The sequence below is a fragment of the Varroa jacobsoni genome, unplaced genomic scaffold, assembly GCF_002532875.2.
Source record: "Varroa jacobsoni isolate VJ856 unplaced genomic scaffold, vjacob_1.0 scaffold_1076, whole genome shotgun sequence".
NCBI lineage: Eukaryota > Metazoa > Arthropoda > Arachnida > Mesostigmata > Varroidae > Varroa > Varroa jacobsoni.
Window position 1 is genome coordinate 284,240 of NW_019213978.1, and position 27,471 is coordinate 311,710.

Here is a 27,471-nt window from a genome sequence, read left to right on the forward strand (position 1 = left end):
TATGATATCAGAAAGAATTACTGCATAGGCCAGCTGTAGGTCGGGTCTGTTAAGGAACACAACCCTATGAGCTCGGATTATGTAATAAGGCTTCGAGTAATCGAAGGTTGTCGAGGCATCGAGGTGTTGCAGTCTAACTGCACTACAACAGTCTAAGAATAAACAAATTGAACTTTACGCATGGCGGACTTATATTTGGCCGCCTCGAATGAATGCCTTAGCTTCTGAAATTTCCCTTTAAATAGAAATAGGACTCACCTTTTTTTATTTAGTTACTGTTTCAATCGAATACGGTTGGAAATCTGTTTTTAGTAGTCACGCCATGTAGTATTGCGGTACGTAAGAGTGGTGTTTCAAAAACGTACGTTAACGAACCAGTCATATTTAACGCTCGGATGTCATTTACTTCCGTCGGGAAAAGTGTGTTTATTGGGTTGTCTACCTGGTATTGCAACAGTCAGAACCCTTGGAGGAATTACTCGAACGAATGCGAAAATAATAACATTATAATATTCCCTTTGCTTGTTGATACTGCATTTATTTAAAATTTGATTTATTTATTACGAACTTTAGCTTGAAACGAGCTAAAAGAAAGTACAGTGGTCTTTTTCTCGTTCTCGTTGGACGATAAGCAACAAAAGAATATCAATGTATGAAAAAATTGATATCGATAGATTTGGGAGAGTTATCGAATAGAAATGGTCTTTCCAAAAGCAAAATAAACGTGGATGTCATATAAGAATTTTTCCAACGTGTACTAATTAGTCATCCGTTAAGTCCCACCACTGCTGGGTATGTGCCACCGTAGTACAGGGCCTCATTTGGCATTTGCAGGTTCACCCCCATCGTCCGTCCCCTGTTTTAGACTGGTGCCAGTTGAACGACTTTTGACTGCTGAACAATTATTACACGGCTTTTACGTCAATATGAGCTAGACTTTATTTCGAGACTAGATATTCCCTTCATTACGGTCCTGGCCGCAACTTTCTTCCTCTCTAGTCAGCATACGGGTTATTATCAACGAGCCTTCCTTATTATTGTTCTCCATCATTCTATCGTATCTTGTTATTATATTTTATTAATGTTATTATCATTTCATAATATTCATGTTATTAGCATTACTATCATCCAGAATTACGGTTTAACCATCGTCAGCCGCTGTTCCAGTGACATGATTCAGATTTGGTCGACTTGGGCATGGCGTGCTTTTCATAAACGGACCCTCTTTTTCTCCTCATTTGTCCTTTTACTTTGTTATTATTACGAATCTGGTTTGTTTTCTGACCCCTCGTTTCCTTGTTTATTTCAAACGCTGCATGCATATGCTATTTTTAGCTCGTTATGATCATCACTCGACAACATATTTACCATAAGCCCAAATCCCCCAGGCTCTTTTAACTTCACACCGCAGCGCTAGTGAAATCAGAACCCAAAATGGCGTAGATGAGAGGGCTACTATAGTTGGCCGTATTATTCCTGCAAATCCCTTCCACATACACGACATGTTTAGCTTCACCGTTATCTTCCCGTTATCTATTAGCCGGCGGAAACTACCCTTTTCGTCAAGTAACTCTTCCTTAATTCGTTCCATATGTTTGGTAACTTCCGGTCCCGCCTCGATTCTTTCATCATCTCCCGTAGTGCATTGTCCGCTTTATTGACATGGCCTGCTCAATCAAACAAGAACACGTAAAGTCTCGCCGCAATTGTTTATACGCAGGTTTGTTTCTATGTTGACAACACACAACTCTGGCGTACCTTATTTTCACAATCAGCTTCATCAAGTGCTTCTTTTTTTTTTTCGTAGATGCACACGCTCACGTTTTGTGTCAACCTTCCGTGCAGACGCGTCCTAGTATTCGATCATCAGCTGCGTCACAATGGCAAATCTTACCCCAAATCCTTTTCGCTTATATATCCTTTGCTAACTCAAGTTCTGCTTTCATTTTTGTTTAGTTCATTCTTTATCCTCATCTTTATTATATTTAACCATTAGCGTAATAATTCCCATAATAACTCGCTGGTGTCTATTCACAGGTGTCTCGCGATTTCCCTCCCATGCTGTTCCACGAGTTTTTCTTCTTTTCCACAATCTGTCCACCTTCCGACCACTTCTGCTGGTTCATAATTTATTTTGTTTGTTTAACTTAGTTTTTTTGACACGGCGATATGATTACTATTTTTTTAATCATTTACCTTTGTGGATCACTTCTACATTATTATTATTATTATTATTACATTTTTTGAAACTCAGTCCGCTTGCGTTCTCGCTCACTCGTAACCTCTTACATATTTATGTATCTACTCTAATAGAATTTGTGTTTGTGATTCTTCATTTTAATTCTTTATTCATGAATCTCTGCTGTGACAGTGAGTTCTCCTCTAGCCATAACCTTTTTAACCGCAATCGGCATTCCTGCTTTACATTTCCTATCTGCAAGGCCCGCTACCGCAATACGACCTGGCTTTAATATCAGCCTCTTTTTCGACCTGTATTGGACTCATCCGCTTTCCCTGTCAAGCGTCTCAATCCCTCGGCTTTCCTATGGTCCTCCCGTCTCCCCTATATATAATGTCCTCGCTTCGTATTATCAACGTTCTCCAGCCAACAGCCTTCATGTCTGCCTCCCTAGCCTCACTGTCAATGAACTAATTAATGTAATTACTGAATTATTATTATCAATGAATGCGTGAAGGAGTGCTCCGGTGCTTCGATGATTGAACGAATGGCTCTTTACCATCCTATCATTACTATTAATATGGTAATCTCCGACATCGCATTCGCTAGCTATCATCAGCATTATCATTTTGTTGTCGACAATAAACAGACGAATTTTTTTTGTGACAATCATCACGACCACAGGTTGAAAAAGTGGAAATCTGTATATTAAATAGAAACCGACTTGCTATTATTAGCAGTATTATATTAGCTATACGGGACATAGAATAGGTGGTAATATTTTATGCGGACGTTTTAGGAACGTTTGGCGTCGAGAAACGTTTGTTTAACGGGTAAAATGTTTAGATCACTCGCTTCTAGGTAGGTAGGTAGGTAAGTAAGTAAGAATTGCTGCTTAGTGGTCTTCTTCCTTAGCATCTGTTTCATGCTCTAAGAAAAAGGTTGGAAAGTTCGATGATAGATAGAAAAGTGACGAATGCCATAATGTGTAATGAGACGTGGAGATATCGCCGAAGGTCGGGACCAACAACAGCGCTTGCGTTGGTACCCTTCAGTATCCCCGTTCTATCGTAATAGTTAGTTTTATCCTGTGTTTCTGTCTCTACAAATTGAGAATAGAGGGTCCTGCAAATCGGACCTGGCCCGGCGTTGCACTCCCGGCAGCAGTTAATGGAATGACCCCCGCTACGCCTGTAAGTAACGCAAAAGCAGATACTTTTATAAGATATGGTAGTCATCCGCGACGCTACACAGAGCGAAAACATGGGTAAAGGTTGGTTTCAATAAACTACAGTTATCTTACGCACCCAATTATAAAAGCAATAATCACCATCATCATCATCGGATAACAATCAACAAACCACAGCAATCTTACGTTTTCCATTTAGTTTTCTAGTCTAACATCACATCATACCCACCGTATTGGGCGTTTGCAGGCGTCATAATTGGCACGGACGTTGGGCAGGTTGTCGGTGGCAGGGCACGACCCGACGCCGATGCCCCTCCGGGCGAATAAGCCGGAGGGCCATTTGGCCCCAAAGCAGCAGTGCTCGTACCCGGTGCAGGTGCATACGACAGCGTGTAATACTGGCCCGTCGGTCGGAGTGCGCTGTAACAATAGATCGGCCCCGCCGGGGGCCACACCGACTGGCCGTACTGGGCGCACATTGGAGGGGCAATCACAATCTGTTGGCCGGGAGTAGCAGGTACTGCATGCGCGTGAGCCGCTGACGCATGGGCGGTGGGCCCGGGACCTCCTGCCGGACCAGTAACCGCGAGGCCGATGGGTGTCGCTGCGGTTGCTGCGCCTCCGCTGGAAGCCGTCCCCTGCGGCAGGGGTGTAGGCAAGAGGCACTGTCCAGGCGTCGCCGCTCGCATAGGAGCACCTGGTGGAGGGGGAGGTGACATCACCTGTGCGCCATTCATTTGATGATTGATGTGGTGATGGCCTGAATGCGCTGCAGCTGGATGCGGGTGGCCCATAGCTGCCGGTACCCCCTGCACACTTTGTACATTCGGCACAGCCTGCAGTGCTTGAACAGTGTGCCCGGGTGGCAAAGGTAACACCTGCCCGTTCGGTCCAAGTGCTAGCATTGGTGGTGAGACGCCTGGAGGAACCAGTGGCATACTCACTGAGCCAAGTAATGGAACAACGCTGCCATGCTCACCCGGCACTCCGTGTTGACCCATTTGGGCCATCTGACTCATCTGGCCAACTGGAGCAACCTGGGCGATCTGTGTTGGTTGCAGTTGGGCTCCTCCGTGGCTCCCAGGCGGCATCGAAACTGGCTGCCAAACCGCGCAATGATTCGACGGAACATAGTACATGGTGGGTGCTGGAGCCGCAGCAGTGTACTGCTGTTGATGGTTGAGATACGTGGCGATGCCCTGACTAGTCGTAAGTTGGTTGACGTAGGGTGGTACGTGTACCCATTGCTCGGTAACGCCATGTGGCGGGCCGTTCATATCAGCCGCTACCGGCTGGACAGCAAAAAGCTGTCCTTGTGTATGGGCTGCGGCAGCTGCAGCAGCATGCGCCGCTGCCGCAGCCGCATGTGGATGTCCTCCACCGTGCACATATCCATGAAGCATCTTATCGGGTGTGTGGCCATCCATCGTTCGGTAATCCACCAGACCTGCGTGACCCTGGCTTCCCTGAGGACTCTGGTGCTGTTTCCAATCTGGTGGCGATCGGTTATCTTTGAAAGTTTGTGCGTCTCGCTGATTGTAGTTTCTTCCGCCACCGCCGCTAGCACCTCCACCACCTCCGCTGCCAGCAGCACCTTGCCGAAATGGCATATGAGCTCCTCCACCACCTGAATGGGGTCCTCCACTTCCGTGAACTATCCCGCCATGAGCGCTTGTCTGTATGCCAGCATGGCCGTAAGCCCCGTGAGCAACACCTCCGCCGCCAAAGTGCTGCTGGTGCTGTTGCGAATGATGCTGCTGCCCGCTTCCCGAAACGTGATGATGATTGTTATGATGATATCCCTGCGATCCACCATGATGTCGACCCGATCCACCGCTGACTGCCGGCCCATTGTGAGTCTGGGCTCCGCCTCCTCCAACGCCCTGCGAGTGCGAAGCGTGCACCAGGTGCGTGTGATGATGATGATGATGATGTTGCTGGTCGTCCCCTCGGTGGCATTTATTACTGTTGTTGTTTGAAGAACTACTATTGTTATATTGCTGTTGTGGCTGTGGGTGATCCCGCGTCCGGCTTGGCTGACTACGCACTTCGTCTTTTTTCACCTCCTATTGAATACACGAAACGGAACAAAGAAGCCAGAAAGTAAAATCAAGAGAACCGAATTTTTAAGTTTAACATCACGCTCCAGTATATACGTTATGTAGTACCTGGACAATACTATGTTGATTTTCTTTGTATTTGTAAAAAATATTTCTCGATCACAGGTTATACCGTGGTCATGGAAAGTTCGTTGAGAGTTTAAATAGGATCATCTTATAGTAAAACGTCCTTCCTAAACACAAATTCTAATCCTATGAAAGGTTGTGTTATAATCTTTAGTAAATACAGCCACGTCTACTACTGAACCATGTGATCTCAATTTGTCTTTATCACCCACCTGTACAGCCATGTTTTGCATAGAAACAGACAGTTGATCCGCCGGACTAATATTCGTACTGCTTTCACTGCGCCGCTGTTGTTGCTGCGGCGGCAACTGTTGCGTTTGTTGCAGCGGTTGTCGCCCACTTTCACTGTCACTAGGAGCGGACCTCTTGGTCGTGTCCTCCTCGATCTCCTTAGCCTTCTCTGCTGTATCGCTGCCACCTTCGACGGCAATGTTCAGTCCGTTGTTGTCTTTTTCCGACGAAGGGCGTACCGTTGCACTCGTGCTTGTACTCGATGGGCTTGGATTGTCCGGGTCACTACCGCCATCATGGACGCTGATACCGATACTGGTGATGCTTTCGCTGGTGTCGTTTACGACGGCGGGCATTGATGAAACGACTACTGAAACAACTTCCGGCGTCGTTCTGGCGGCTGCTCCCGAGATAACGAGCTCGCCCGAAACAACACCAGGGGCAACACCTTCAGCGGGTATCACAACTCCACGTGGTGACGGCAAGAGCGATTGGACAGGATCGACCGGCGATGTACTCGTTGATAAAGCCGTTGCCCGGTCGTCGAGCGAGCCGCCTTTGAAAATGCGTTCTCTATCAGAGATTAAAAAAACGGCAAATATTAAAAAACGATCATCTAAACAGTTAGGTTAGGTTCTATTAGCTTGAGGGGTGTCATCAAAAATAGCTTTCTTAGTTGATCGTAATAGGAACAACAACTACAGTGAGGGCTTCAGCGGACCCTTTTCTCTTAAAACAATAGTTCCGGATAAATGCATGATCCTACAGATTCTGTACTCGTCACATAGAGCGTTATGCACTAAATAGTTATATGTAAAGCTCACATAGTATTTGATTTTGTTGATTGACATTCTCCATTGTGCCGTCTAAACGGACCACCAATGGTCAGACCAGAAACCGAAGCTCCCGCTCCAAACTTCAAACATCGATGATTGCCTTTATGAGATACACGCAAGCTATTTACGAGTTGTTTACCTGTGAACTCTTTAACTAACGTACCTGACTAGATTGTAATGTTCTTCCCGTTCCTCCATTGAGCGACACCTTCGGCCCTCGAGACCATGGAAGGCTTTGTTACCGCATCCGTCCGACAGCCAACAAGTCCTGCCGGACGTGTTGTCCTTATCGTCCTTTTCTTTCGAATTGTCCCGCTTTAGTATGTTAAGCTTTTTCACCGACAGCATGGCGGGATCACTGGTCCAATGCGGCTGGCAGGAGGCCGACGGACGGCTATCAGGCCCACCGGTTCGTCCGGTCGAGTACAGCTCGAGTGGCGGACTGTTGAGGTACTCCTGAAAGCGTCGTTCAGGCACGCGACTATGCTTCGTCTTCGAGACAATAACGGACTGACCGCTCGTGTCGACATTGTGGTCCAAACCTGTATTTTGAAGCGTACGGGTGTATAATGTGAACAGAGGGAAGTTAGCGATAGATCGAGTGCGAGAGAGAAAAAGTAGTTAAAAATGTAATAGCAAAACACGTGCTACGTACAGCGGTGTCAAATTATGAACATTAGACATTAACGACTTGATGCTCAGTTTGTAAGATCTATAAATAATAGTTATATTTATAAATCAAGGGGGAATTTGCTAGGGCAAAAGTTACTGGTGAAATTATGAAAGACTTGAGCTTTACAATTTTTTAGTAAACTCACACAAAAAAATCTCGAATTTGTTTTCTGATGATAACGTTTCCTACCCAAAGAGACTCAATCATTGCTTAGATGTAATGATACACTACTAACAACAGTTAGTACATTCGCGGGGGGCTAGATGTAGCAGAATCGCAGGGTTGTGCCAATGAAAAGACAACGCATTTTAAATCGAATCAATAGCTCACCAAAGAAAGCTGCGCATCGATGCACAATCATTCGGTGATAGGAGGTCATTGGGGAAAACTTGTGTGAGGTCCGACCCTGGTCGTTCAGTAGCGCGATAAGGTCCTGCTCAAGTCGTAACATCATACTACGTTCTTTGTGGTTTTTATGTAACGTCTCGACGATAAATGCCTCCAGATCGGTGCCTGTGCTGTCTGTGAATGACGCCGTATCGGTGGAGGAGTCCCGCGACAGCGGCCAGGTCGAAGATGACTCCACGGAGCTCGAACCCTGTGAGCCTCCGGACCAGGTGGTCAGATAACCCATGTGAAATTTGTGGCGTCGCTGATGCGCGCTGTTTACACTCTGGTTGTTTACATTAAAGCGCAGATGAAAAAAGAACTTTATTATATATTCAAATGTCAATTAAATGTCTTTTGTCTGATACTATACATTGTTACAGATACCAAAAGAAGTCATGTGACATCTTAGAACGAAAAAACAGAGTGAAGGTACACATCTCAAGTCAGTTATTTAGCCATCAACAACGTATTTATGTTTAATATCAACATTTTAAATGCCAATCCGTATTAGTTTGAGAAGAAGTTTAACTGGTTGACTACACTTTGCGCTAAAAGACAATGATAGCAGACGAGAAAATTGTAAAGAGCTGTTTGGCTGTCGCCATGACAACCATTGTTTTTTCCGGCACAGGCTTTTCTAGTAAGGCCGCTTTTCTACAATTTAGTACGATCTATTGTATAGTCCTGTTGCTCAAGAACTAGACCAATAATAAAATGGCGATGGAAATTCCACTGATCATTCTACATGTTGCTGTTGTTGAGTTGGCCAATTTGCAACATCGTAGCATTGAAAATAACTGCACGCACTTTATTTCCATGTATTGAAGATCTCTTTAGACTATCAATTGTTACGTTGCCAACTAGCGTGGCTCCAGGCAACATGCAGAACCCGACAGTCGTACCTATCATTTGAGTTTTACAGATTCGAACGCGTATGTCTGTATGCACCCAAAACTTACCGCCATTTCGACGATATGTAACGCTAGTTCAGATCCGCTTAGAATCTATGAAATCACATTTAACTCGAGATTTCCTTCTGCTGCTGTCGACACCGTCGTTAACCTTTGACCAATATAAGTCATAACCTAGTCTTTAAGAGGTAATCTCTCAATGGCCTTTTTGCGTCGTCTTGTCCTATAAATGCATTAGAAAACAGCATCTATATTTGGAGCGTCGATCAGTTTTGTCGTCGTATTCATCCGTACGCTCAGACACAAACGCAAGGCCGAGCAAGCACAGAAGTGTCGCTGTGCATCGCACAGTACCGAGTGTTCAGACCCAGAGCGTTTCAGATACAACAAACTCCATAATATTACTGCTGCTATGGCAGACACGATCGATCTGTGCTAAAAAATAAAAATTTCCGCGCGTGTAGGCACTGCACAGTTATCAACATGTGTGGTCTAATGTAACTTAAATTATAAGGCGCAGGATCGATGCACTGGTCGCACCTGGTCAGGCCCGAGATAAGCGAACTGTCAAATGAAACAATAACGCTGGCAACGGCGTTTCTGCTTCTAGAGAAATAGCATAGCGCCGCATCTAGTGTGTATTGATTCGACACTGACCACATGATATCTATGAACCAATATGTAGAGAAGTCTATGTGCACCTCAAGTTATAACACAATTGCACGTGACGACGGCTTTCTTCTTTTTCCAAGGCGGCACCCATTAGTGGTTATGCTATTGTCGTCTATGCAAGATTTTCATGGTTTTCTCCTTTATTTTGCTACGTAAGCAATACAATGAATTCTCGTATGCGGTTTATGTTTGTTGATCAAATTCATGGTGCAGACGAAGGGAAGAGCTTCAGTGGAAACAGGCTGAACTAAAGGTATAATCGTTCTTTTTTTCGTACCCCGTTGCGGTGTTACTACATGTTTCTCGCAACCTGTTTAAAGTCGGTAACACTAAACGAGTTCGAACGTATTATACATGTAAGCTCGAAATTTCCCCGAATGTAAGCGTCCGCCGATAGCTCAGTGTACCCCCGAAACCTAAAAGCAAACATACCATCGACTTTATAGATGAAGATGCTGAGTTGTAATTCAAACTACTCTTGCGCGCCAGTCCCTTCAGTCGGTCGATACCGAATCGATTTAGGACGTATTTCGTACGCGTGGCTCATTTTACGGCTCATTGTGTATCATACTTGCAGGTAATTTTTGATCAGTCCCAATAAGGAAAACAAGATCTGGTTCACAGTTCAAGCAAGCTTATTTTAAATAGAGAAATTTTCTATTTGAACCAATCGGAAAATGCACCCCTCGTATCATTACTATCCTAGAGTTTTCCCACACAAACTAACAGCGCATCCAAGCACGATACCGCCAACAGCGCGTTATAACGATACCTTGATTATATATGTACCACTATATTAACTAATTACTTCGATTTACTACGCCAACTGTGAAACATTTCTAATACTGGTTTCTTTTCAAAACGTTCCATACATCACGTTTCCGTTACCTTGTGACTACAAAGAAAAATTCGAAAATCTGCCACGTCTGTATACAAATTAACGGCACTGTCTGGGCCCAGCAGTGACACTTCCACAGAATAACCATGTATCGGCTACGTGGTTGCGTCTAGGAAAGTTTAATCAAGGGCCTGCGAAGGAGCGCCTGTACTGGTTTCGTCGTGCGTCTATGCTATAGGACCGGCCCGGGGAAGACCCCGGCGCTTACCCTGCGCAATTGGTCACACATTTTATTTACCCTCACATATAAATGCGTGTACGAGAGTGGATTCACGAGAAGTCGACCTTGTTATATGAACAAGACGGCGAGAAAGAGAAAGAAGACGATTCTGACTCTGCGGTTTCAGTATCAATTATAAACGGATAGGCTTTCCATTCTCAATGTCAGCGGTAAACCAGCCGTCCATGTCGCTCACATCAATATGGACCAGTTGGGGCTGACATGTAGATCGGCGACAAAGTCACTACGCCAGCCGACTACGCAAACGACGATGAGTAGCCATGCAGCAGCGCATGGAGTACGGCCACGAACCAAGGTCGTAAAACCAGCAGTCAACGTAAGGCTGAGGATACTGAGCGGGGACCGCTAACCGCAACAGATTCGAACGATTCTCACTCCGGAGTAGGTAAGAGGTGAGCTTAACATTTAGGCCCAGATTAGGCGCTGGTGTTGATAAAGACATCATTCAGCGTACCAAAGCCTGTTACATATTCTAAAATGTAGCTGCTACTTGGGTGTTATCAATAGCCTCTTGATGGCGAAAATAATAGTTATTTTGGCCACTGACAATTTTTTTTTCTCAGTAGTATATTTCACTATGCAGGTTCGTTATTTAATTAACGAGTAGTAACAATAATAAACTGATTGGCACGATTTATACTGAGCGAATTCAACTAGCTAGCTTGCTAAGGCAGAAATTATCTAGATCAAGCACAAGACAATGAGACGAAGAGAAACTATATTTCAATCGTCCCGTGTATTGTTGGGCTTGGAATAGTTTATATCGATTTCAACACACAGCGGACTAGCCAAAATGAACAAGGCGTATTGCCTCCAATCCTGAACACAGCTTCTGCCAAACTCTATGCATAAATCTATATAGATAACGTTTGAACACCTGTTCGCCAGTCTTCAACTGCGTTCTCAATTTAAGTAACTGATAAAATACGGATTCGCTTGGCCCTTGTTAGACATTTTGCTTCCTGCAACAACACAGGTAACCACAAAAAGAACACAAATATATATACATATGCGCTTTGAGTTGTCACCTCCGTTCGGTTAGTGTAATTCATCGCCCTTTTTTTGTTAACTTAGCCTGTACAGCGTAGGTGAGCAAGTTAGCTCCATATCTAATCAACTAAGCAATTAAAGGATTAGATATGGAGCTAAGTTCTGCGCGCTTCCTAGATCTAAATCAGCGCTATTCTGGTCAAATCGTATTCTATAGAATGATGCAGAAGGTCGTTGACAGTTCGAGTCTTCATTTTAAATGATACAATATATCATCATTGCACTTTTAAAACAATTACACATACTACATACATTGTTGTATATATATATATATATATATATATATATATATATAGTACACGAGTATGACATACCTTATACAAGTGTATGACAGGTAACTTTTTGAATTGTCAAAAGAACTGCGCCCTTCATACTGTCTCTTTCATATTACACATAGCATACACCTTATCTACGCCAGCTATTATATTTTCGACAAAATATCATCCTGCCACTCACTATATTCGGAGATGCGCATATGACGTTGACGGCCGGAGCGCCAACGCCAAGCAGCTCTTTACCGCTGCCAGCTCCATCTGGCGAAGGTGATCCAGCTACGCCAGCTGTCGTTACCACCACCTGACCAGCTGCCGTCGTTAACTGTCCGGTCAGCTGAACACCTGGCCTCAATGGGCCATTGCCTCCACCAGGGGCGCCGCCCCCGGTTGGGCCACCACAATCAGGCACCATTGCCGTCGTGACTGCCGTCGCACCTAGCGGCGCCAGCGGCTGAACGTCGACCATCCGCATGGCGGGCTGCGCAGGCACGGGCCCATTGTTATCACAGAGAGCGGCATCACAGGTGGGTCCGCCACCCAGCACACCAATCACGTGGATGGCCGGCGTAGGCTGCTGTTGTTGCGGCGGCTGTGGCTGTTGAAGTCCTACAGCTCCGACTCCAAGGGGCAATGTCTGTGGGTGAGGTGGAGCACCAGCTCCGCCCGGCACTCCCACACCCATGTTTACGCCAACATTCAACCCTACGCCTACACCAACTGGAACTCCGATACCGACGACCCCAACATTTCCAACCGGTCCAGGCTGAGCAACAGCTATAGGTGGAGGTGGGCCTACAGTGACAACCGCAGCTGGCCCAGGACCCCCAGAACCAGGGCCAGGTCCAGGTGGACCTCCAGGTCCGAGGGGTGACGGCGCGGCCGCTGCCACTGTGATTGTTGCCGGCGTCGTCGTTGTCGACGGTGGTAAAGGTGCGAAAGGAGCCACCGTCGGGCACCCCCCGGACGCTGTTGACGCGGTAGAAGCTGATGTACAGCCACCTGCTGCTACCGCACCTGAACAAGTCGTAGAGGAACACGAGGCCGAAATGCACGCATTATCCTCACTATGCGTCGCGTGTAACTTCACCAGCGGCGTTTCGTCAGGTGGTGGGGAAGTCTCATCCCTAAACGAACAAAACAACAGTGAAACATAGAGCGTTAACAACAGGAAAGATAACAGGAAATTGAAGGACGTTAGATAATGATACGTGAACCAGGCGTGTGCAATGGAAGCAGTAGCGTAAATATGATTAGTTTTTCTTGGCTTTGTTTAATACTGTTTTCATTCTGTCAGTAGTCGATTTAATCGTGAATCATTAGATGAAAAATTATGATTACGGTGGGGAACCAATGCTGCTCAATGTAGCTATACCGCCTGACAACCCTATCGAGCTATTCGACACATTTTTCATGTACTAATCATTAGTAAATCATGGTCACAAGTGGTTCGTTGGCAATGTTCTAATTCCCATCGAAAATGGCAAGGCATACTTTTTTCAATAAAGTATTATACAGATTAAAAAGGTTCCGTTGAGCTGTGTAAAAATATATATGATAAAACGACAAAAACCTAAATGGAGCACCTAAATCGATGAAGGCTTCTAACCCTAATTAGACATGGCGTCAATACTACAGCAGCAGCGAACAGTGCTAAGATAAAAAAAAAAAATCAGTAAACTCCAAAAAATTGCTTGCTCTGTTGCTGGAGTACGCTATATATGGTGCACGTTATAGATATATTTATATACCAATGTATATATATAGGTAATACGCAGTTACTGTGAAATTCATTCTGTACGATTCAACGGCGAACCTTTGAATTAAAATCACCAAAGAAATGAGAAACCTTGAAACATTAATTCAATTTTGTATAGATGAAGTAATTTCCGGCAAGTATTCTTTGTCCTCGACTTATAATTGCTTCAGGCTAATACTGTCCTTACAATCAAAGCATGTCTGAGTATTCGGACGTATGTGCGTATACTTCGCTGCTGGACTTTACAAGCCTGAGCCAAACGAAGTGTGCTATCTTGGCCTTAAACTCTAAGACGTAATATTCGCTAGCCAAGTTCAAGGTCAATCACGGTAGAAACCTTAAATGACCTAGCAACTTGCAAATGACTACATGAGGATTCAATTCAAATGGAAGGACCTCTATTTAGGAAACCGTGTTTTCTTAGCCCTTTTAAAGCGAGGAAAACTGCGAAAAGTTCACCTATACAGGTAGCCCCTTTTCCTTAAGGATCGTCTAAAACGACGGCAGCCACACCGACAAGGCGCAGACTTACTACGCCTGCACGCATTTGTTTTTTCGCAAGGCTTTACTTCTAATATACATATATATATACATATATATATACATATATATATATATATATATATATGTACGTCATTGCTCTGTCTTCCTACCTGGCGTGAGATCTGCCGAGAACTTTGAGCGTGTGCTTATGGACCGTGCCCCGATTGTGCTGTCTTGGAACTTCCTTTGAGTTTCGCTCGTCTCGGGGTTCCGATTCGCGACCCAAACTTCTTTGGCTCTTGAGGCGCGGTCGTCTCAGACGTGATTTGCTAACTTCGTCCTCGGCACTACCCGGCGCACCGCCACCGCCTGGGGTGCTCGGCCCACCAAGGCCGCTACATCCCCCTGAACCACCGTTTTCGGTCTCCAGCCGCTGATCATCTTCGCCATCGACTGTGGCCAATTCCGACAGTGGGGCGATTCCGACCACGATGCTAGGTACTGGCAAAGAATCGTCATACGGTCAGTCAAGCGCATCATTTTACGTCAAAGTTGCGAGACGATAAAGAGACTATTTTGTAATAACCGTAGCGGTAATAATAATGCGTAAAAAAATAATGAGAACCATCATCGTTAACATCTCTCTTATTGTGTTGTCCAAGTAATGCAACTTGAGTCAAAAAACAAACAAAAAAGTGGATTTAGTACGCATGCCTAGGCTACAACACTAATAACCTTTGCCAGTATTTCCCAAACTACACAAATATGGTGTCCCAAGGTCATTTGGGTCAAACGAAACATCTTGTTCAACGTCCACGTCTAACGTAGATGTCAATAGAAGCTATTACGTTCAAACAGACTTATTTATGCAAAGCCAACAAAAACAGACATATCTGCACAGCTCTTATTGACTAGAAACCTAAAAAAGGATCTATGAGCCTTGAAAAAAGGTCCAAAGGTGTTATTACAGTGACAAGGTCCGGCCTGGAAGATTATGGAAACGAACCAACGATAAATTATGAACGTGTTAATTTCGTTCGTACGTCGTACACTGTACGTCGTAACGGTAACATGCGGAACGTTCCTACCAATTCCAGGGCAAACACTTCCACGCGTAAAGGGGTTTGATAACTAATTAACATCGAGATCATATCCATGTTTCCCTTTTACTGACCGACTTACTCAAGCTTAGCTGAACTATGCGCGAGCATTGCACGATAAATAAGATGCACAATCTAGTAGAACTCAATCAAATAAAGAATACGGCACCACGCGCTAGGATACCGCACGCCTGAGGCATGCCTAATCTAGAAGGTAAAACTTTTTCAGCGTTTCCCGTCCACCTAAAAGCCAATTTGATAATTCTACACTTCGGTTAATTTAGCAATGGCCAGCGAAACCGAGTTCTGCTCAGTGTAGCTCGGATACAAATTGCAACGATTAAATTTCCACTTTGCAGACCTCGAAAGGCAGCAAGTTTCCGATTGAATATTTTTCTCCCAAGAGTCGTTTATATATATATAATGTATATATTTACGTTTTCTAAGTTTGGCAAGCTTATTACTATTACAGAGAAGTACTTAGGATACTTCTCTGTAATAATATAAATAATCAAGTATATGTATATATCTCAAAGGTTTTTTTATATCTGTGCGTTGGTGAGATCTAACGTTACCAGAAAATGCCATGACCTTAGGGGCATATTTATAAGTCCTATAATAACGTTTTGCATTTCATAGTTACTTTCTTTTGTAGATAATCTCTTATATGGATGAATCTTTGAAAAATATATTCAAACATATTTCACTTCCAAAATACGAGCTCCAGACCAATTTAAACTTTAGGCACCTTTAGATACGATCAATCAAGCAAAAACCAAAATGCTTTTTGAGCGCAGAACCGTATTGATCTTTTGACTCTTCCAAGTTATACGAGATCAATGAGAGAAGGTTCGAGCCGATAATTTAAAATAGTCAGAGTAGTACAATGTATTAAAAAAACAGATACACATTCTGCGAGTCTTTTAATGCAAAGTTTTACTAGTAAAACTTTGCATTAAAAGACTCGCAGAATACGAAGAGATACTTTTTTTTTTTGTAAAAGTATCTACGCTTTGAAACATCAACTTGCCTTGGGGGCGAGCCATGGATTTCCGCTATATCACAAAGTATTTACAGGCTTTAAACGTTCTCCACAACTCGCTCCTGTAAGCAGAACAAATACAAAACAGCATGAGGCAACTCTGTGTGAAAAGGATATTTTATTTGTAGTATTTGCCTAAATAGTAATGGTTCATTTTTTTTTTACTTAATCAACAATTTGCTCTTACTTATAAGCTGTGTGCGTGTACAATCTTTCATATATTCCTCTATTATTCAATGCAAATGTATTCCTCTCGATAGTCTTTAACGGGAAGGACTTTCAAAAGGATTTTTCTAGGAGTCGATCAAGTAATTTAAATAAATATCTCTTCCTTAAACGAGTTTTTTTTTAGTCGTTGCGCAAGACAATGAGGTTCTTTAAAACGTCTTAATGATGGTGAATGAGTAGAGCGATATCCTGACTTCGGGTCAGGTCCAATGTTAGTTATAAGTTTCTCTGCAAGACACCCTTTCTTAGTAAATATTCCGAACTTGATGTTAGTGTAGACAGAGCTGTGGGGTGCCGCCGGACCCAGCGCGTACGCTGAGCACACTCCTCAATACAGCATGGTACTTTAGGACAGGACTCTGTCACGCGAGAGGTAAGCTCGAAACTACAAAGAGACAAACTCTTTGATAAGAACGATCCTCGACTAATGGACACGTACTGTAGATGCCGCATCTGTTTTAACATGACAAGTACAGACAGCTTCGACGGAAGTTACCACAAACGCTAAACCCCATGAGTCACGATAACAGCTTGTCAACGGGAGTTCTAGGGTGCCGCGAGATTTCAGCTCTGTGTATAAAAATACATTCGTACAATTCCCAATCAACCTAATGTAATGTAATGGTGCGTTGAAAATGGCTGCCTCGCCGACTAAAAGAAGGGTTCTTCCAGTGGGATAAGAGGGCACCTTAAGCGTACAGTGAAAAACCACCCCTTAGTACCCGAACATCCACCATTTTAATATGCGAGAATCCGAATATTCACTCGACACCAATGACCAGCCTGAGAAGGTATACTGCACAATATGTACACCTAAAACCAAACAGCATCACTTTTCATCCAAATGCTATGTCATGAATCTTTCAAAGATTATCGACTCATCTGTCATTGGCCACGCACGCGATTGGATCAAGCTCGCGCTGTTCAACTTCATCTCGTCTATTATTAACAAAAAAACAACATTACACCAACAATCTAATATAAGATTACATACAATAGACATATATGTCGATACAGATATGGTCGCATGCTTTCAAGCTGTTGGCTGGCGTTACTTAGGGCTGGGCATATAGTACAGGGATAGGGCTGTACCGCAACAGTGGCCGCGATTGGCTTGCACTTAGGGCGGAGAACTACCGAAGCCCTCACACCATCAACAGCAGCTTCAATGTCGGCATACGACACTTTACCAAGTTCCTGTTTGTCTCTTGCTGGATAGGCAATCCACAGATGAGTCGCCTGCAATTATACTATTAGTTTGATGGGCTCCAACGGCTAAGATGAGCGTCCATCGTCGACCGATGTTCAGCGAGCTTAACATGGTCGACAGTGAGAGAATCAATATTACTAGCAGCGTCAACATGGACTTCCCACTGTAACAGTATCGAAAAACGACTAGTCTACGCTGAAAACAACAGTCGGCGCCGCTGCGGCTTGTGCGGCTAGACAGTCAAGCTGTCTGTCTCACTCGATCAAACAAACGGATGGGTAAGGAACGCAAAAAGCCAGCAGACGTCCAACGCGCTGACGTCCGATCAAGCTGCGATCGGCTCCGTATGTCCGCGCATGGATACGGTTAGCGCCGACGGTTGGACCTCCGCGAACCCATCGATTGTGCGTTGAGCCTATATGAGACATCAGGAGAACTCCGACGTAGAATGGTGCCCAATCGCAGTAGGTCGAGACGGCGACTCTCTCCCTCTTATGCTATCTTCCTACTTTCTATGAAATCGCTGCAGACCCGAACAAACAGAAACGAATAGAACTGGTAATTTGTCGTCGTCATCACAGTCATCATCAGTACCATAATCATCAGAGTAACATACACATATACCACGGTTCCGGTAAAAATCAACAGCCCTAGCGTTTACCGCGCCGGCAGTAGAAACAGCAACACTACTAAGCAGTAGTATAAGCGACGATGGTGCCACAGAGTCGACACGGCGGCAAGCGTATGGCAGAATGGCGCGGCTTGCCGCCGCTTGTCTTTGTTGTCGTGTCCGTGATGCGTTGCCTTTCAACGAGCAGCTATAGGGTATAGAGAATAGGCCATGCAAGCGTAAGGCTCTCGTCAGGCGAACATTACCGATCGAAGCGGTGCAACACGACGGAAGAATAGGACAGACAGAACAGTTAGGCACACACACACGCACATATAAGAAAAGAAAATAAACAACGAAAAAAGGAGAAAGGCGAGACAGTGGGAGAATGATATTAAACCATCTATTTTTTTAGTATTTTTTTTTCTGTTTGTTTCTATATGACGGAAAAATACGATTTTATCTCGATCTTTGGCCTGTAAACGTGTGTGTGTGTCCTGAGGTGCAGTAGTTGCGCTTTGTTGCTTATGGGTTGCGTACGTCACTTATCGGCATTGCAACTTTTATTTTATTTATTTATTTATTATGGCATTCCTTTCATATTTATCATAACCATTAATTTTTTTTTGCCCTTAGGCGGAACTGTTCGCAACAAAGGGAGTGATCAGGAGGCAAAGATAACGCCATGATGAACACCTGTCATTAGGTAAAAACTGCCTTATTTTGCAAGGAAAAAAATAGTGGGAGAATCAACAAACTAAAGGATAGAATTGGCACCATGCGAAGCTGAAGTAAGATTAAATAAGGGGAAGATGCGTGGCTAAATTTAAACGGGCCACCTTCTGTACACTATCGGTTACATTATAACAATGATTACGTTTATAGTTATCAGTCATAGCGGTCAGCCGGTTCGATTGTTATCAGATTTCCTAAAAGATTCTGCTCAAAAAAGGTCAAGACCGCCCTCGCATTTCAGTGGGCAAATCGTGTCACGGCCAGAAACTATCGGCACGGCTTGCTGCCAACAATTGGAATTTTCTGATCAGTGTACGCAAATCCATAAGCAAAAGATGATCTAGAATAGCGTTGTTTGCTCTGCGTTATATAACATATATAGCCTATTCTACATGATTCTTACCGATTCTCATCGCCTAACACTCGCTGCGCGACCGTTACAAAGTTGCCTCGGGGTGTTGGCATGAGTGATCATCTCCAGTACCCCAGCGGTGCGCGATGCTCATCATCGACATCGTTGACGCTATCATTATCGTCGATGCTCCTACTGTTACTCTTATTATTATTATTATTATCAGTATTCGTATTCCACTGGCTGACGCAGCACCTCCCGTACGTCGATCTACTTTCAATTGTAATATCAAACAATTGCTTTGTTTGCAATGGAACTTTCAACTGCACATAATACTTCAGCTGCATTCACAACAATTCCACCTTTTCGCACCTCCGATTTGCTCCGCTTTCCTCGGGAGGCGTCGGAGAAGACCAGCTCCGATCGATTAACTCGCTACCTTAACACCGGCCAGCGCCCAAAGTCGAGAATGGTTCCAACCGTTTTCGTAGCCGCTACTTCAATTCCACGACGGGCAGTGACCCCTCCTGCACGACGATTACCCCTTCGATCGCTGCTGGGGTCGCAGACTCACAACTGACGATAGTTGCGCTAGCGATAGGTACGGGGTGATAATCCTAGTTTGTCTCTTTTCTGTGCCCCTTTCCCTAAAAACGCCTATTTTCTTGATTCTGCCGGTAATTCTTGTACGAAACAGCCGCCAAGGCTGTTGGCGGTTGCCGCCACCACCTTCGGCTGGCGTGAGCCTCACGCAGAACCCGCTAGCCAACCAGGGACCGTACGCACTAATCCGTTTTCTTTCTTAGTAGACTGCCACTGCAAGACGTGCCTAAAACCTACAAGGGCTCGACGGCGAAAAATCAAAGATGACGAGGAGCGCACCACCCAAACGACGGCGATAGAGCGTTCGGCGTTATCTCGTGTAGGTCGACGGAAGGTGAACAGGCCTCTTCTACATCTTCGTAGAGCCTTTTTTCTTGTTTCTACTGTACTGCTAACGAACTCTACCAATGCTGACCTCCACGTGCTAACGAAAAGAAAACAGAAAGAATGAACAATCACCCCGCCATTTCTGCCGTCGACGAGTTCTAGTAACTGCGATGCCAGTTACAGTTGCAATGCTTACAATAATAAAATCAAATGGCCGTTGAAATAGTCAGAACTTCATTGCAATCTCACTTCTAGATTGTTTTGCAGTGCTGGCTGTTTGGATGTCGGTATATATCCCGTAATTTTAGCCGTCACCGACGTCTCGACGCGAATGTATTGGGCGGCAGTATCCAACAGTATTGCCTCCAGTCGAGATGGGGTCTCATATTCTCCCCTATACAGGGAGGGACTACCTTCGCACTTTTCAGTTGCTTCAACTCTGCAAGTAGGTGCCTGCCGAGTTTTGACCTTTCGCTCGTTAATGATCCTATACGATAATACAATGACTCAAGGCCTCTTGACACAGGCGGCCAAGAGGGACGGACGAGGGGGCAGACAACTGATTTGAATCTGAATGGATATTTGGTCCATGGACCACAGTGATGTACAACGAAACAGCGTTGCTCTGATGAAACAACTGGTAGATTTGCTCGCCAGACCCGCTAAAGATTGCCAACCCTTCCGAGGATAACGGGAGTTTTAGATTAACTGGTTCTATAGCTTCGACTTTATCCGCGATTTCTTCGTTTCGACTGCGAGAAATCCGAGAAACGAAATTGGTTATCAGCACCACCAACTAAACAAGCAACTTCAGGATTAATTCGCACCTTTGACGTGCACTTTGCTTCTTTACCCTGTACAATCGCAGTGTTGTTTGAAGAACCCTCCCGTACCTATTGCTGGGTAAGTTTTTTAGTCTGTTTTTTTCTCTACGGAACTTTCGCGCTCGCTCACGTATAGATAATGCACTGGCTTTATCACATAGGCAAGCGCGCTTAATTTGTTGTTGTTGTTGTTGACATCTTCGTCGTCTCGTAATGTGCACAACTTAGTATCACAAGGCCCAAAGCTGCGTTTTGATTAGTGATCCACAGGGTGGCCGTCGCCTTCAGCAGGCATCAACATGAAATTCAATCAGCTTCACGATTTACACAACAATCGTCTTACTTTCCTCGACTATTCTGGTTTCTCCGTGTCGTTTTCTATATACATCCCTTTCTCTCTAGAGCATTTCTGTGCCTGCTCTTCTAACCTTTGGGCCTTCAGCCTGCGCTTTCGTTAGGCCACCTTCGGGGGCGCTACCTTGGCCTGGCTTCGTCTACCTAGCTAGTAGTTGCTAGCCTTGCTTTCTCATTTTGTTTCTAGTATTTGCTTTTGAACCCGCCGCTTTTTGTCTGCCCACGAACCGCTGCAACGCACGCTGCGGCCCAACGGCCACTTTCCATACAACTGGCGCCGACGGAGTTAGAATGCTGCGGCCGTTAGCGACCGACGTACTACACCGATACGACACACTGACTCGCTAAATTGACCCAAAGATTGGTACCGAATACATGGATGTAGGGACGGACGAAACGACAGATACATCTGTCCAGTATAGGTTTATGTTTTAGCAAGTGCTGTGATGTACCTCACTGCTAGTAGGCGCTCGGAGCACCGCTGACTGTTATTGCTATTGCTTGTTATGTATAAAGTGTAGAAAAAATAAAATGCGAGCGTTATGCGCTCACTGACAGCAGACACGCAGTATAGCCTTCACCGAAACGACGACTACTCAGTTGAGATGACGATGACGGCTTCTGCTCTGACAGTTAGAGGTTGATCTTAGATGTGCCAGACTGCTTGGCGTCTGAGAAGCCGCCTCGAACCCTGCTTTCCGTTGGTCTGCTTTTCCCCCTTTTATTTGTTCTTTTTTTGAAGCTCGATATCTGTTTATGGTCGATGTTGTTGTCGCTGTTGGTGTTGACGCGTTTTCTGCTTCTGCTTCTGCTGCCGCTGCTACTGCTGCTGTTTTTATTGTTGTAGTTCACAGACTGCTTATAGGTATATATAATGATAGAATTCTTGCTGTAGTTGCGCCAGATAATCAGATTTAGTCGTTTGTCTGATGCCGCTTCGTTCGTTCGGCGCATGGAAGCACTCAACACTTTCTCAGATCAAACGTATAGCAGCAAAAGCAGCACTGGCATCAGCTGCAGCAGCTTTTAAAGTTGCGGCTATGGAGCCGCCGATCTCAGTTGTGATCGTTCGACTGTTGCCACTGCTGCGATTGTTACCGCCAACTCTAACATTGCCTCATGCCGTTGACGCTAGTGGGTGACCAATAGCTTTTGGTCTTTTCTGGTGTACCTGTTCTGAGCTATCCGTTGCGCCCTGTGGACAACCAGCTCGACATTTGTCGCCGAACGATCAGGGAATTAGGGGAACTGCCCTAGAGAGCACTCGTGTCAAGCTTCGGAACTACTATTTGCTGTGGTTGTTGTCGCAGGCACCCCCTGGTTTTTCTTTTCTCTGTCGCCTTTTTGATCTTTTCGTTTCGCTAATGAGAGCGGGGCCCAAACGGTACGTCACGAATATTGTTGTAGCTAGCGGCCGTTTTACTACCGAACGACGCGAGTTTTCTTTTTGCAACTATTCCTCAAACTCCGGCAAAGTTGCATTCACCGTGACGTTTTTTTTAATCGTTGAATTGGTTTGTGTGTCTTCTGTGTCGTACTTGTCGTCGCTATTGTTGTTGATGTTTTTAGTGGACAGAGTGGGGCAACGTAGCACCTGCCACCGTCTGCGAACGCGACGGACAGCAGTGACAACTGCTGCGGTTCTAGTCGCTTTACGGGTCAAAGGAACGAGCCGCTCGCCTTGGTGGCCCTCAGGCCACTACACTTCGTTCGTACTGGCTCCGTCGTTCAATTAAGCTCCTGTTTTTACAAGTCTGACCGGCTCCGGGCCACTCGGAGAGGGGAAGGTGTTTAAAGATGCGTAACAAATGAAGAGCAGGACCGAAATCCTGGGAGAACTGAGCGTTACCGAGGGCAATACACAGGTAGAATTAGCCGTATAGCCAGTTATAGTGCCAGTGCAAAGCTTACACGGAACATCCAACGTTGAACAAGAGTCTTAGCTATCGCAGACAATCAGGTAAACGGAATTAATACGTGAACCCCGTTAATCAGTCGTTATAAAAGCAGGACACGCCAATCACCAGCAAGATTCGCAATACGTAAACAACATCCGATCGGTCACGATACAGGAGACGGCCATCACACGGATAATAATAAATAGTTGAGTTAAATTTTCTCGCCCCCCTTAACACAACTAACTGATTATGATTTGGGTTGATTCCGGTTGGAGACGGAGTTTCAGTTCCGATATTGTCGCTGGTGTGTCGTCGCGTTCATCTCAGATTCCTACCTTGTGCTCTGCAACAGTTCGTCGACCTATTTGTACGTCTGAGAATGTATATTTTACTTCTCTTTATCAGCCTCTCTGGCGAAACCTTATTGTCGAGCCTATCTGTCCAATCCCTCTACCTGATCATTTTCGCCTTTTACATCGTGCCTGATGTTGACAATGACGGAAAGGATTTCTTCCATTTATTCCGCCATCGCTATTTTTGTTGTTGTCGCCGGTGTGGTAAACAATTTCAGCAAGTACGCCAGTTACAGTGTAGTCGTGTTGAGGATTAACACTATTCGCAGGCCCAGCCGATATCGTCGCTGCTCTTATTATGGTTAACTGCACTTGGTTCTTTCGGAGGTCGACGTCTTCGTTATTGGCGTTATCACTGTTGTGGTGCTAGTATCTTCGTGCAAGGCCTTCATGCTGATGTCTGCTACATCGGTCTATTGTACGGACATCAATCGGTAGCTGGTTCTACTCATTGCCTACCGCCGACGCTGATGACCGCCAGCTCAGCGGCAGCACCGAGACCCTATCGCCGTCAAAGACCACCATCACAACGAACCTTTACAACAAATCCATCAGCAGTGCCAATGGTGCTAGCAGTTGCTCTTTCTCTCTCTCTCTCTCTCTTAGGGGTTGATCGACAAGGATGACGTTAGTGACATTCCGTTACGGAAAACAAACTGTCAGAAGAACGACTGTTATCGAGGCCTTAGCTGATGGGGACGACGGACACTGGCACCAGTTCACTGGCCACAGCACAGGCCATACGAATCACCGTAACGCTAACTGGTGCGATAGCGACGACGTCCACCGTCAACCAGCGATGATCCAGCGTCAACTAACTAAACAACAGCAACAACAACAGTAGTAGTAGTAGCAGCAGCAGCAGCAGCAGCACAGCGTCGACAACGGTGCATCGGTCTGCTGATAGAATAAGTCGGGTCTTGACCAGGACTAGGCCGATCAGCGCAGGCGCTGGCTAGGCTGGCTTCTCGTCAGTTCGTTCCAGCTGCTATTGGTCGGCTTCCCGCTGCAGGATCGGTCACTGCTCCCACCAGCACGAACGCCACCACGACCAGCTGCAGCACGCAACACTCTGTCTGCTCTCTACCGATGGACCCTTTTCACTTTTACAGCGGCGCCGTTTTCGTCGTCGTAGTCGATCGCGGCCGCCAGCGAGCAGTAGAGTCAGCGCTGGAAATCGCGTCCGTCGCTCGGTGCTCGTCGTAGACGAATCAGCGCCGCAACAGCCGGAGCAGCAGTTAGTTGGTTAGCTGGCGAGCCGCGCTGCCGATCGCTCGGTTAGTGGCGGCTGACTCGTTCATCATCAGTCGAGCGGCTCTGGACGCTGCTGGATCAGTCTCTCACTGTGTGAGCTGCCTGTTTGCCAGCTACCCCTACGCTGTACCACTTCGTTCTTCTACTGTCTACCTCTGTACTGCCGTTCGTTTTACGCTGTTTGGTTGGCTCAGCCTGATCGCAGCAATCGTTCAAGCACCAACATCATTAGTGCTGCAACGATCAGCGAGCGCTCGCTGGTCAGCATTTCGTTCAGCTACTGCTCTGACTGGTCGCTACTGGCTCTGTGGCTGTATAGCCTCTAGCGCAGCCAATGTAAGCTAGCATTAGTAGCAGCCTCAGCGGCAGCACCAACACCAGTAGTAGCAGCAGCAGCAGTCGGCAGCGTCAATCGCCGTCGACCGTGGACAGTCTCTCGGTGGCCGCAGACAGAAGAGTAACCACTCGCAACGCAACAACGGCTTGTCGTGAGCAGTACCTGCCGCTACCAGCGGCAGCAGCAGTAGCAGCGGTAACACTAGTTCTTTTCTGCAGCAGTCAGACGACAAGCGAGCTCAAAGCTAGAACAGCGAGCCAGTCCACCACAGCTCCGCAGCGGTGGCGACACCACAAGCCCTCTCGTGGCGGCCGAGCCAGCCAAGGTGAGCTGAATTGAGCGGAGGCAGCGGCGGCGGTGGTGGCGGCGGCAGCAGCAGTAGCTGGTGGTAAGCAGAGGCGAACGATCGCAAGCAGCGCCGCGACACAGCGCCACCGCACTCGGTCCCGTCGGCCACAGTGCAGCCGCCGACGCTGATGTCGGCGATGGATGGTACGGCAAACGAGCAGCCACTAGCGGGCGGCCGTGGCTGCTGTCGATGCTAGTTCTCTCCTCGTCTTCGTTCGGTGCTGCTCGACCTCCTCTCTCCTTTTTCCTCTCGCCCCTTTTCGTCCATTCTCTCCCCTTTCCCTCGTGGGTTTGTCCTAGGCTTTCTCTACTCTGGCTTCGTACCTCGTTGGCAGACTAGCTGCTTTTGGCCTTTAGTCTTACAGGTTTTCGGCAGCATCGCCTGTTTTTCCTTACCGTGAGTTTTCGTGTACTCCGTTCTTCAGCGCTCCTCCTTTTTTTCTCGCCGACGTTTTTCTTTCTCTCGTTAAGCTACGTTTTAATCATTTACTATTGAGAACTATCGCATGTTTTCTTTGCGTTACCTACGCCCCCGTTGCTTGCTTGTGGTGCCTAAACGACGGATCAGGTGTGTATGAACGGATTCTAGAGAGTGGGAATCGCGTGTGCGACATGTGGTAGACCCTGGTTAACCGGGCTAGGCCAAACCGGGAGGCGGGTAGATGAGCAGAAAGCGTAAGTCCCGTGAAAAGCTCGCGGACGCCATTGGAACTGGGCTTGTGCCACTGTGGGCTAATGAGTATCGAAAACTATAGGTAGTTGTGAATGGATGGACGCAGGTGAATGTTTATGTGTCTGTTATGTGTGCGAGACTGAGTCTATATGCTTTTATGTGGTTGGGTGAAATTGGGCTATGACAGAGAGGCTACGACAAAATAAGCAAAACTCGCTTGAAAGTGGTTCATGCACACGTTAACGTTTTTTTAGTGAATCTATAAGTGTTGCTTACGTCTGGATGCCTGTGCCTACACTGCATATGTGCCTATGATCATGATGATTGTGTTATATCCAATCGAACGCGCGGAAGTGATAACACCTTACTTCTACTGTTTCGCTATTTTGTTATATGGTTCGCCTTGTGCCTACTCTACGGCTTCCTTTGTCTGGCTAACGCCCGAATCCTAATAGCGCTTCATTCGTTCATGCGCGTTTACGCAAAAGGCAGCTTAATCTGCAGCTCCTGGGTGAACATATATATATATATATATAATCTTTCCCTTCCTGCTTGCCAGATCCTCTGCTACGAAACAACGTCGTCTGGCTTGTTGACTTGCGTGCGTAATGATATATATCTCTCTGGATGTGAGCGATCAAAGTAGTTGCACCGACCATTAAACTATGGTCTGTCTGCTGCCAACCGTAAATGCCTTGAGGCCCACGCTGCTCCCCAACTATAGCCCGCGCCCCACAAGGGAGCATGATATGCAGCAGGCAGTGAGGTGAAACCCTGTTGGAGATCTGTCTTCCTTTCAGATCTCCGAGACGATTAAGCACATACGGCTTATAAACACATTATAGCGATCTGACAGCGAACGTTTTATTATCCGAACCAGTTTTCTGCTTTTATGCAGTTAGACGAGCGCACTCGCTGCCGGTGCTGGTTACCTCGTTCCCGTCGTGTTTTCATGGTTTCGTCTTCGACTAGCCAGTCGACCAATGAGTTAGCTTTCAACTGTGCTTTCTTGCCCTTTGTTCGCTTCCGTTGCAATTTTTCAATGAGTAGTAGAGGAAAAGAGCCTCTGATGTCACGACGTTTCGGTAGTTTTTCTGCTTATGTCCTTGTTGAAATAGAAACGAGGAACAGGAACTGATGAATGAACATTGATCACCGTCAGCTGAAGGGATACCAGTTCTCATAAAATATCCGCATCCAGCGAATTTCGCCACGAACGGAAAATGGCGAGGGTTCCTTTTTTGTGAGGGCTG

General features: G+C 45.9%; 1 protein-coding gene and 1 long non-coding RNA gene across 2 annotated transcripts; one reads left to right on the top strand and one right to left on the bottom strand.

Moving 5' to 3' along the window:
- Positions 1 to 914: 914 nt before the first annotated feature.
- Positions 915 to 15,127, bottom strand: LOC111266364 (uncharacterized). The gene is made up of 8 exons (XM_086970874.1): positions 15,028 to 15,127; positions 14,141 to 14,471; positions 11,913 to 12,855; positions 7,625 to 7,967; positions 6,785 to 7,163; positions 5,767 to 6,358; positions 3,598 to 5,434; positions 915 to 3,370 (listed from the first exon to the last, which is right to left on the bottom strand). The coding sequence occupies exons 1-8, from the start codon at positions 15,125 to 15,127 to the stop codon at positions 3,282 to 3,284; spliced, it is 4,614 nt and encodes a 1,537-aa protein (XP_086827000.1). The 3' UTR covers positions 915 to 3,281.
- On the top strand, positions 9,350 to 11,043 carry LOC111266365 (uncharacterized). The gene is made up of 2 exons (XR_002684051.2): positions 9,350 to 9,844; positions 10,171 to 11,043. It is a non-coding gene; the product is annotated as an uncharacterized LOC111266365 (long non-coding RNA).
- Positions 15,128 to 27,471: the final 12,344 nt, after the last annotated feature.